At 42.7% G+C, this 12,494-nt stretch overlaps 1 protein-coding gene across 3 annotated transcripts in view; it reads right to left on the bottom strand.

The window, feature by feature from the left end:
• LOC121278418 (transforming acidic coiled-coil-containing protein 3-like) overlaps positions 1–12,494 on the bottom strand; it is a 59,099-nt gene that overhangs the window by 40,727 nt on the left and 5,878 nt on the right. For all 3 annotated transcript variants that reach the window (XM_041188833.1, XM_041188822.1, XM_041188842.1), the window contains exons 3-4: positions 10,859–11,007; positions 3,618–3,679 (exon numbers count right to left, since the gene is read on the bottom strand). In XM_041188833.1, coding sequence (XP_041044767.1) covers positions 3,618–3,679; positions 10,859–11,007 — 211 coding nt within the window. The remainder of the gene's footprint in view (positions 1–3,617; positions 3,680–10,858; positions 11,008–12,494) is intronic.

Here is a 12,494-nt window from a genome sequence, read left to right on the forward strand (position 1 = left end):
CTGGCAACTGAAAAAAAAGGTCTTGGATATTGGTTTATATGGCTAAAGGGTAGCAAGAGAAAGGAATAGAATCGCTTAGAGATTCAGATGGGAATCACAGAGGCAGTGTGCATGGTTCAGATACTAAATGAATATAAGGTAGTATTTTCTAATGAGCAGAGACAGGTGCAAAGACACTGAAAAAAGAAGCATTGAAACAATTGACGAGTTACAATTTGACAGGCAATATTAGAAACACTAACTATACTTAAAAGTCGATAAGTAAACAGGATTGGATAGAATGCATCCAAGGATGTTGTGTACATGGATTTTAGCAAGACATTTGACAAGGTCCCACATGGCAGTTTAGTCAGGAAAGTAAAAGCCCGAGGGATTCAGGGTAATGTGACAAACTGGATAAAAGGTTGGCTTTGTAACAAGAAACAAAGCGTAATGGTCGATGGATGCTCTTGCGAATGAAAAGTTGCCTCAAGTGGTGTTCCACAGGATTTGGTGTTGGGACCCTTGCTGTTTGCGTTATATATTAACGATTTGGATGTGAACATGGGGGGCATGACTGGGAAATTTGCAGGTGACACAAAGATTGGCCAAGTAGTAGATAGTGTAGAGGATAGCCATAATCTCCAAAACTATGTAGATGGGTTGGGGGAGTAGGAGATAAAGTGGCAGACAGATTTTAACATAGAGAAGTGAGAGGTCATACATTTAGGGAGGTCAAACAGTTACAGGGATTACACAATAAATGGGAATATACCAAGAGGGGTAGATGAAGTGAGAGATCTTGGCGTACAAGTACAGAGGTCCCTGAAGGCAGCAGTTTGAGTAGACAAGGTTGAAAAGAAGGCATTTAGAATGCTCTCCTTCATTCCTTCATTGGCAGAGGTATAGAATATAAAAGTAAGGATATAATGTTGGAATTGTATAAAACACTGGTGAGGCCACAACTGGAGTATTGTGTGCAGTTCTGGTCACCACATTGCAGGAAGGACGTAATAGCTCTGGAGAGAGTGCAGAGGAGGTTTAAACGAATTTTGCCAGGGTTAGAAAAGTGTAACTACAAGGAGAGATTGGATAGGTTGGGGTTATTTTCCTTAGAACAAAGGCGGCTGAGAGGTGACTTGATTGAGGTGTACAAAATTATGAGGGGGATAGACAGAGTGAACAGGATAAAATTATTTCCCTTGATGGAGAATTCTAGAACCATGGGACATAGCTTCAAGATAAGTGGCAGAAGGTGTAAGGGGAACATGAGGAAGAACTTTTTTTACCCAGAGGGTAGTGGGTGTCTGGAATTTGCTGCCCAAGTTGGTGGTAGAGGCAGAAACTCTAAACTCTTTTAAAAAGTATCTGGATCTGCACCTAAAGTGCTGTAAACTGCAGGGCTATGGGCTGGGCGCAGGAAGATGCGATTAGAAAGGGCATCTGGGTGTCCTCGGGCTGGCATGGACAAGATGGGCCAAATGACCTCTTGTGCTGTAATTTTTCTATGGTTCTATGGATGTTGAGGGAAGCAAAGCTGAAAATTGAACAGGAACTGGCTATAGTTGTCCAAGCCTCATTGGACAATTATGAAGTGGTATGTTTGGCTAGAGCACTTCAGTTAGAGATTGGTGACTGAGGGAGTTTAAGAGTTAAGTTCTATCTATCTAAAATCTGGTCTTTCTTTAATTTAGCAATTAACTAAAAGTTGCTGTTATGGTTGAAAGAGTTCTAGTCCAGCCTTAAAACAAGACTCATACAGAATCTGCTTGCAGCTACAACAGTTAGATAACTGGCTTAAACAGGTTTCAGAGGCTAGGTTCAGAGAGTACAAAAGTAGGCGATCTTTGGTGCTGACTTTGTCTGTACTGGAGTGCTGTGTTTGGCTGCAGTAGAGAGCTTTAGTTGGAGTTTGGTGACAGGAAGTTCAGTAAGGGAAGAGGTGCTCCTTTCTCCTGGTAGATCTGTCCTGTTGGTAGGACAGGACATACACAGGGATGGTGTTGGGACACTAAGGTACGATTGTGAGTATGACTATATGTCAGGTTGTCATTTGGCTAATCTGCTTGACAGCTCTCCCAATTTTCACACAAGCCTCCAGATGTTTGTAAGGAGTTTGCAGTTTTGAAGAGGTTGGTTTTGCTGTTGTCGTTTCCAATGCCTAGGTCGATGCCAGATGTTCTGTCTGATTTCATTCCTTTTTATAGGCTTTCTAGTGGCTTTGATATAACTGAGTGACAGGTTAGACCATTTCAGAGGGCAGTTAAGAGTCAACCACATTGCTATGGGTCTGGAGTCACATTTAGACCGGATCAGATAAGGACAGCAGATTTCTTTCCCTAAATGGCCAATTGGGTTTTTAAACATTCGACAACGATTTCATGGTCACCATTACAAGACTAACTTCCTAATTCCAGATTTATTAACCGAATTTAAGTTCCACCAGCTGCATGGTGGGATTCATACCCATGTCCCCAGAACATTAACCTGGGTTTCTGGATTACTGGTCCAGTGAGATTGCGACTACACCACTGGCTCCTCTTGTTCAAGGGTGCAAGGATAAAACCAACAACTATGGCTAGTTTAACTTAAACTGGTGGGAAAGATTTTAGAAACAATATCCTGAAACAATGTTTTCACTTGACAAAATATTAGATTAAACTCATTCTAAGGGCAAATTGTGCTTACTGATGAGGTAACATGAGGCATACATGGACTTTCAAAAGGCATTGGATTTGGAGTTGCATGCTTGTCAGCAATGTAAAAGGCCATGGAATAAAAGAAACAGTGCTTAATGAAGTTGGCTGAGTGATAGGAAGCAGAGTTGTTCATACTTGAGTAAGGGGTTTTCCAGGGGTCAGTACTAGAACCACTAGTGCCCTAGTTTACCCAAGTTTAAGTCACAAGCTCAAAATGTGCAAAAGACAGAAAACTTGGTAAGTATTGTGAACTGTGGAGAAGGATAGTGACAGAGGTTGTAGGAGTGTGTACATGAAGGGAGGGTGTGTTAGAACTTTAGGCAACAAGTGGTTAGGGTCTGGAATGCACTGCCTGAGTGTGGTGGAAGCAGATTCAATTGTGCCTTTCAAAAAAAAAAGGAATCGGACAAGCACTGGAGAAAATTTGCAAGGCTACAAGAAAAAGGCAAAACAACGCAAATAGCCGAGGTACCAGCAGAGAGTCAGCACAGATATGATAGGCTAAAAGACCTCCTATGCTGTAACTATTCTATGATGCCAATTGTTATAATTTTAGAAATCACAAGACAAGTCAGTTTATTGTTCCTTTTCTCATGTACACTAGATTCCATAGCAAATATTCAACATGAATACAGAGATGTTAAGGTGATGTAGGAATGAAAACTCATGTCAACATATGATTTATCCTTTAATCTTTACACAAAAGCAAAAATCTGTCAGCGATTGTTGTGCATAAAAAGCATAATGCTCTGAAGTTCTGGTTATGAAATATTGCTTTTGTTTCCCCATTATAACTATTTCATTTTAAACAAATACTTAAATTTTGCACTTAAATCAATTTTAGAATTTGTATACAATGTCAATGAAACAGTTAGATTTAACTTAGATTCCCAATCATCCAGAAATGTTATTTATTAATGTAAACTTGAGCATGTTTACCTGTTTTCTCTGGTTGCAGATTAGAACCCAGAGAGTCAGAAGTACCTCCAGAGTCTTCATGTCTGCAATTGGAACAAAGTTTTAAACAGAACTTATTCACTTTGTTTATACTTCAGTTATACTTCAAACTGTGGCACAGAAAAAAAATTAGTATTTGTAAAGAGGTAGTGCTTGAAAAGTTAACTGGATTGAAGGTTGATAAATCCCCTGAACCAGATGAGCTTCACCCCAAGTGTTGAAAGAGGTAGCTAGAGAGATAGTGGATGCAATGGTGGTTATCTTTCAAAATTCTATAGATTCTGGAAATATTCTTGCGCATTGGAAAGCAGCAAATGCAACTCCACTATTTAAGAAGGGAGGGAGAGAAAACTGAACTACAGACCTGTTAGTTTGATGTCAGTAGTAGGGAAAACGTTAGAATCTATTATAAAGCATATGATAACTGAACGCTTATAAAGTAATGGTAAAATTGGGCAGGATCAACATGGACTTTTGAAAGGGAAATCAAGTTTGACAAACTTGGAGTTTTTGAGGAAGTTGCTTTTAGCTTAAAGGAGAACCAGTTAGAGTATTTGGATTTTTAAGAGGTTTTTTTTAAGAAGGCTTTTAATAAGGAGGCTAGTAAACAAAATTAAAGCACATGGGAATGGTAATATACTGGCATTGAATGAGAATTAGAACAGAGAAAGCAGAGAGCAGAAATAAATGGGTTATTCTCAGGATGGCAGGTGGTTACGAATGGGGTATTGTTAGGATCAGTGCTAGGGCAACAATCTATAAGGTTTGGAGGTGGGGACCAATTGTAATATTTCCAAATTTGATGGCACAAAACTAGGTGGGAATGCAAGTTGAGGATGTAGCAAGGAGGCTTCAAGCAAACTTGGACAGGCTAAGTGAATGGGCTACAACATGGCAGATGGAATAGAATGTGAACAAGTGTGAAGTTATTCACTTTTTGTAGAAAAGAAACAAAGAATATTTCTTAAATGCTGAGAGGTTGGTAAGTGCTGGTGTCCTTAGGGACCTGGGTGTCCTTGTTCATAAGTCACTAAAAGCTAACATGCTGGTGCAATAATCAATAAGGAAGGCAAATGGTATGTTGGCCTTTATTGCAAGGGGATTCAAGTACAGAAGTAAAGTTGTCTTACTGCAATTGTGCAGAGCCTTGGTGAGACTGCACCTAGAGTGCGCAGTTTTGGTCTCCTTAACCATGGAAAAAATATACACGCTCTAGCAACACAGGTTCACCAGGCGAATCTCTGGGATGGTGGGATTGCCATGAGGAGAGATCGAGGAAACTGGACCCATATTCTCTAGAGTTTAATGTGAGTTGATCTCATTGAAACTTACAAAATTCTTATAAGGCGTGACAGGGCGGATGTGGACAGGATGTTTCCCCTAGCAGGTGGGTCTAGAACCATGTGGGCATAATCTCAGGGTAAGGGGTAGGCCATTTAAGACTGAGATGAGGAGGAATTTCTCCACTCAGAGGGTGGTGAATCTTTGGAGTTCTCTACCCCAGAGGGCTGTGAAACCCCAATCATTCAGCATGTTCAAGACAGAAATTGATAGATTTCTGGAGGCTAATGACATCAAGGGATATGGAGATAGCATGGGAAAGTGGCGTTGAGGTAGACAATCAACCATGATCTAATTGAATGGCAGAGCAGGCTCAATAGGCTGAATGGCCTACTCCTGTTCCCATGCTCTCATGTTAAACATTACTTTTATTTACTTATTCAATTGTCTTAAGACATTTAATTACACCGTTGAAGTCAAAATTCGATGTTGGAACAGGTCTACAATCCTGTTAGTGACCTTATGATGGAGGGAAGATCATTGAAGCAGCTGAAGATGGTTGGTCCCAGGACACTACATTGTGCTAGATGTCAGGTGTTGTTGCTGTACTAGAAGAACTTGGTTAGTTCTGAAGCGAGTCTTCAGTACATAGCCTGTGTTGTATCTGGCACACAAGCAGGACAGACTTCCTGTTTGTCTCCCGTGCGTTCGCAGTCAGATCAACCGACGTCAAGCCGGTGTTTTTCTCTGACCACTGCCTCCTACTGGCTGACTGCCACTTAGAGAAGGACCAGAGGGTGGGCAGGGGGGCATGGAAGCTAAATGTGCAACTGCTGACCCCAGAGAACACTGAGGAGCTCAAGAGGGATTACAAAGATTGGAGAACCGTGAAACCCCTCTTTGAGTCACTGACACACTGGTGGGAATCGATCAAAGGAAACATCAAGAGGTTTTTCATCCTCAAAGGCACCCAGAAAGCTAGAAAGGAACAGAGGGAAATCTCCTGACTCCAGAGAAACATGCAGAATTTGCTCTGGCTGCAGTCGATGGGGGTCGATGTCAAGGAGGAAGAAGAGGTGAAGAGCCAGCAAGCCTCGCTCTTTGCCTCGGAGGCCTCCAAGATCATCTTCCGTCCCAGAGTCCGCTCCGTGGAGCGGGATGAGACGTGCTCATGTTTCTTCTTCCAAAAGATACACAGAGAGCTCTGTGATCAGCTGCCTGAAGGAAGACGACGGCTCAGTGAAGTCATCTCAATCCGACATTTTGAGGATCAGCAAATCCTTTTATGCCGGATTGTATGATGTGAAGCCCACAGACGGCATGGCCTCCCAGTCCTTCCTGTCCTCTATCACGGAGGTCTTAGACGACAGTACACGGGAGAGCCTGGACAAACCGCTAACTCCTGACAAACTGACTAAGGCCCTTGAGTCCTTAGAGAAGACTAAAACTCCCGGAAGCGACGGCTTGCCGGCGGAGTTGTATTCGGCTCTGTGGGACAGGATCGGCCCGGACCTGCTAGAAGTGTACGAGAGTATGCTCCTGGCCGGCAGTATGTCAGAATCCATGAGGAAAGGCATTATCACCCTCATCTACAAGCACAAGGGGGAAAAAGGGAGAAAATTAGAAATTGGCGACCCATTTCACTATTGAACGTGGACTATAAGATTCTGTCCAAAGTCATCGCCAATCGTGTCAAATCCGCTCTAGAATTAGTGATCCACCCTGACCAAACCTGCACTGTGCCGGGCAGGAAGATCTCTGACGCTGCTCAGGGATACGATTGCCTATGTACAGGACAGGGGTGTGGATAACCTGCCTCATCAGCCTGGATCAGGAGAAGGCCATTGACAGAATATTGCACACCTACATGGTGGATGTGCTCTCCAAAATGGGGTTTGGGAATGGAATTCGTAATTGGATCCAACTGCTCTACATTAACATCAGTAGCGCAGTCTCAATCAATGGGTGGGAATCAGATAGCTTTCCGATTAAATCTGGAGTCAGGCAGGGCTGTCCTCTCTCGCCTGTTCTTTTCGTGTGTTGCATAGAACCCTTTGCTGAGTCCATCAGGAAGGATCCGAGCACAAGAGGAGTGACGATCCCAAGCAGTGGAGGCACTCAGATCAAAGCCTTCCTGTGCACGGACGATGTCGTCATCTTCTGCTCGGATCCGCTGTCAGTGCGCAGACTGATCCACATCTGCGACCAGTTCGAACTGGCCTCGGGAGCCAAGGTAAATCGTGGGAAGAGTGAGGCCATGTTCTTCGGAAACTGGGCTGACCGATCCTTTGTCCCCTTCACTGTCAGGGCTGAAGGCCTGAAGGTGCTGGGGATATGGTTCGGAGGGACCAGGGCATGCTTTAGAAACTGGAAGGAGCGAGTGTCTATGGTGAAAAGGAAACTGGGCACGTGGGAGCGACGTTCCCTCTCCATTGCAGGTAAGAACCTGGTCATCAGGTGTGAGGCACTCTGTTGCTGTACGTGGCACAGGTCTGGTCCATTCCACACTCCTGCGTGGTGGCGATCACCCGAGCCATCTTCCGCTTTATCTGGAGGTCAAAAATGGATCATGTCCACAGGGACATGATGTACAAGCCTCTAGATAAAGGGGGAAAAAACGTGCCCAACATCACTCTCATAATGATGGCCACCTTTGTGTGTGGCTGCATCAAGCGGTGCGTAGACCCTCAGTATGCAAACACCAAGTGTCACTACGTACTGAGGTTCTACCTGTCCCCAGTGTTGCGAAGGATGGGTCTGGCCTCGCTGCCGCGGAACGCTCCAAGTAGTTGGACCGTGTCATACCACCTGTCCCTCGTGGAAAAATTTATGCAGAGAAACACCTTTGACCACAAGTCCATCAGGCAGTGGTTGGCACGTAACGTCCTAGAGGTCCCAAGGGAAAAGGAGAGGGTGGATCCGGTGGGATGGTTCCCCGAGCAGACTGTCAAAGTCATTTGGCAGAATGCCTCATCGCCAGAACTTTCCAACAAGCACCAAGACGTCGCTTGGCTGGTGGCGAGAAAAGCCCTCCCTGTCAGATCCTTCCTATAGGCCAGGAGTCTCACCCCCTTGGCATGTTGCCCTGGAGGTGGCTGTGGTGGGGAAGAGACCGTTGTTCACCTCCTTGTAGATTGTGCCTTTGCAAAGAAGTTCTGGAGAGAGATGCAGTGGTTTCTGTCGAGGTTCATCCCGAGCAGTTCTGTGACAAAGGACTCTGTGCTCTACGGGCTGTTCCCAGGGACACACACCGAGACAAACATCAACTGCAGCTGGAGGATCATCAACTCGGTGAAAGACGCTCTTTGGTCTACCCGTAACTTGTTGGTCTTCCAGCACAAAGAGTTGACCCCGACCGAGTGTTGCAGACTGGCACATTCCAAAGTCCAGGACTACGTGCTGAGGGATGCACTAAAGCTTGGGGCAGCTGCCGCAAAGGCGCAATGGGGAAGGGTCGCTGCCTAAGTTCTTTTTGCCACAATGCACCGAGGAGCTGGGAACTGTGAAGAGCCCCTCAGGATGTACAGCTCAAAATGAATGTCTGCCAATGATTGTAACATTCATTGTTTCTACTGATACACCTTGTGATTCATGTTGTAAAAGTTGAAGCTGATTGTATTTTTGTGATGGTGATTTTGAAATGGTTTGAAATTTTGTTGAAGATTTATGAATAAAGTATATTTTTGTAAAAAAAAGACAGAGGAGGAGAAATTCTCTCTTAGCAGGTCATGCGCCTTTGGAACTCTCCCCCAAAAGGCAATGGAAGCAGAGTCTTTGAATATTTTTAAGGCAGAGCTAGATTCTTGATAAACAAGGGGGTGGAAGGTTATCAGGGGCAGGCGGGCATGTGGAGTAGAGGTTGCATTAGATCAGACAGGATCTTATTGAATGGTGGAACAGGCTCGAGGGACCTACTCCTAATTCGTAGGAATGTATATTTGTATGAGGCGGTGTTCTGGCGACCATCTGAAGGTTAGATAAGCCATGGATGAGGAATTCTGCAGATGAGCTGAGACAGACAATTTAGGGGTGAAAGTAGATAGTGTAAATAATGGCATGGAAGTTTTATTATTCATTCATGAGATGTGGGCATCACTGGCAGGTGGCATTTAAGATTCAACAACATTGCTTTGGGTCTGGAGTCATATGTAAACCAGACCAAGTAAGGACAGCAGGTTTCCTTCCCAAAAGGACATTAGTGAACCAGATGGGTTTTTACAACAATCAACAATGGCTTCATGGTCATCATTAGACTTTTAATTCCAGATTTTTATCGACTTGAAATTTCACCATCTGCTAGGTCCCCAGCGCGTTTCCCTGGGTCTCTAGAACACTAGCCCAGTGACAATACCGTGCCACCGCCTCCCCCAGGCAAACAAGAGTGAATCAAGCCACCTCCACTAACATTTAACGGCATTTCCAAAAATTACTCAACATCCTGAGGCAGACCAGCCATATAAACTCTGTGACTATAAGTGGTTAGAGGCTGGACATTTTGTAGGAAGTGACTCATATCACGACTCCTAAAGTTCAACACCAGTTAGGACAAAGCAGTACACTTGATTGACATCCCATCTGTTAGCTTAAACATTCACTCCTTCCAACACTAACATAGCTGCAGTATGTATCATCTACAAGATGCACCACAGCAACTTGCCAAATCCTTTAGCAGCATTTCTGAAACACAACTTGTATTGATATAGTGCCTTTCAATCAGTGCTTTATAGACCATTAAGTATCAATACAATCAGTCACTTGTAATATAAGAGACATGGCAGTAAACTTGCACAAAGTGATAATCTGTTTTAGTGGTGTTCAGCCAACTCCCCGCTCTTCAAAAAAGAGCTGTGGGATTGTTACATCTATCCAAAACTAGCAGATGGGGCCTTGCTTTAATGTCTCATCTGACATATGACATCTCCAACAACACCACATTCTTTGATGTCGCACAGGGATGTCAGCCTAGATTTTCACACTCAAGTCTCTGGACCAGCTAGAAGAAAAAATGCAGCAAGCACTTAGGACCATCAAGTTCCTCTCCAAGTTACACCATCCTGAATTGGAAACATATCTTCATTCCTTCAAATATCATTGGACAAAATGTTGAAACCAGCTACCCAGCAGCACTATGAAAGTATTTTCATCACGTGGACTGCTGCAGTTTAAGGGCAATAAGTGCTGGTATCAGTGATGCTCACATGCAATGAATGAAAATTAATTGAAATGCAAGTACTGCACTAACAAAAACCATGGCCAGTGTGCAAAAACCAGAACCTCTGAACAAGGGTCATTGGATCTAATTTAGTTGTCATGCAAGTCAGGAAAAAGTGAAAAGGGTGCAAGGAGGCAAGGAAAGGTAGACTACAGGGAGATTTTATATGGCATATACATGAATGTTTTACATGAATGTTTTGCAAGAACAAAGACTCCAGTGGGTGCAGTCAAAATTAAAGAGCTTGGAACATTTGGGGGTAAAATTACTAAATTCATTTCCCTCAGATGCATTTTGACTAATAAAACAAGGGTCTTGCATTCAGAGGGAAAAGAGATACTATGTCCAAAAATTCAGAAGCACAATGCAAGATCAGTAATCTACCTGATTCCAAATTCAGCCTAAAACCTTGGAGCAGAGTGCAGTAAAACTGGACAAAAAAAAAAACCAACACAAAGTCAAGTCACTTTGCTTCAGGATTTTAAGATGCTATCTGCAGGACATCTGGAAAGCACCCCTGAATTCTCAAAAGAAATAGAATTGTTTTGATTAATAGTAAAGAGCTACACAAATCACTGATTGTACCCTAAAATGGGAAGATTGCAGTATTAGAACAGTGAACTCACCCATCAGCTAAATGTGCTGAATTTAATATAGGTAAGGAATCAGCATACCTAGAAAGAGTATTCAAATTGTAGCTCATTATATATTCCAGAGTACTTTTTCTTACCTTTTTTCCTCAGTCACTTCAAGGCTTCCTAGACTGCCAGTGCTCCACCCATAATTTATTCCAGCCTCAAGTGCATCCAATTTATTAGTCAGATGTGAGCCAAGTACTTTGCGTGTAACAGGGTCTCTTAAAGGAGTCTGAAACGACACCTAATACACAAGAAAACCTTAAAGCTTTGGTATAGTCCAACTTCACAATAGCATTAGAGCATATAGTAATGGCCAACACATCAAATTAAAAAAAGAGCTGCTATGCTGCAGCTCAAGCCTGAAGGATAAAAAGGCACCAGCACCTCAGGGAGAAAAAAAATCAAGGGTTTTGCTTAATGTTCTTTCCCCTGTACCCTCATTTAAATACACAGGATGCAAATAAGGCAGGGAATTAACATGGAAGTCTGAAGCTTAAATTATGGACCAGAATTCACCAAAGCCCATTCATTTTTATAGATTAGAAGTCTCCCATGGCCAATGAGATTTCAATTCAAACTCTGGGCTGCCAGTCCAGTGTCATAAAAGCAAATTACCTCAATCCTTACTTGAGAGGAGGGGTCCTATTTCAGGATTTTTACTATGTGAAATTTTTGACATGTCATTATGCTAATGCAGAAGTCTAGATTATAAAACAGTGAGGCCTCTTAAATATTTTAACTGTAACTGTATGGGTTCAAAGATTACATAAGGTTAAAAAATTGAAAGATTTCAGTCTTAAAAACAAATAGCTCTAACTATACTGTACCAAACAAGTTAGCTTTAGCTGAGTGAATTAGCCATGCACTACGTGACAGTGTGGCAGAGACAGATACAAATCAGGCCACAAAACAAAACTGGATAAGCACATGAATTGGCAAGGCGATAAGGGAAAACATTAGAAGCTATTAATGAAGTTAAAGCAGGGCATTTGGATAAGCTAAAGATCAGGCAGAGTCAAGAGTTTTGTGAAAGGGAAATTGTGTTTAACCAACTTATCGGAGTGCTTTGAGGAAGTGACATGTTCTGTGGATAAAGGAGAACTGGGGGCTGTACTGTACTTAGATTTTCAGAAGGCATTTGATAAAGAGCCACATCAAAGGTTCTTGCAGAAAATAAAACCTCATGTGTCAGGAGTAATATATTTTCATTATTAGAAGATTGGTTGGCTAACAGGAATCAGAGTAGCCATAAATGGGTCTTTTTCAGGTTTGCAAGATGTAACGACCACAGTGATCAGCACTGGGGCCTCAACTGTTTATAATTTATATAAATGACCTAGATGAAAGGATAGTTGCCAAATTTACTGATGACACAAAGGTATGGGGAAGTAAGCTATGAAGAGGACATAAGGAGGCTACAAAAAGATACAGATAGGTTAAGTGAATGGGTGAAGATCTGGCAAATGCAGTATATGTGGGAAAATATGAAATTGTCCATTTTGTCAGGAAGAATAAAAGAAGCATATTATCTAAATGGTGAGAGTTTGCAAAGCTCTGAGGTGCAGAGGGATCTGGTGTCTTAATGCATGAATCACAAAAGACTTGTTTGCTGTACCTGCATACAATTAGGAAAGCTAATAGAATTTCATCATTTATTGCAAGGGGAATTGAATACTAAAGTACAGAGGTTATGCTTCAGTTGTACAGGACACTAGTGAGACCACATTT

The sequence above is a fragment of the Carcharodon carcharias genome, chromosome 1, assembly GCF_017639515.1.
Source record: "Carcharodon carcharias isolate sCarCar2 chromosome 1, sCarCar2.pri, whole genome shotgun sequence".
In the NCBI taxonomy this organism is placed as follows: Eukaryota; Metazoa; Chordata; class Chondrichthyes; order Lamniformes; family Lamnidae; genus Carcharodon; species Carcharodon carcharias.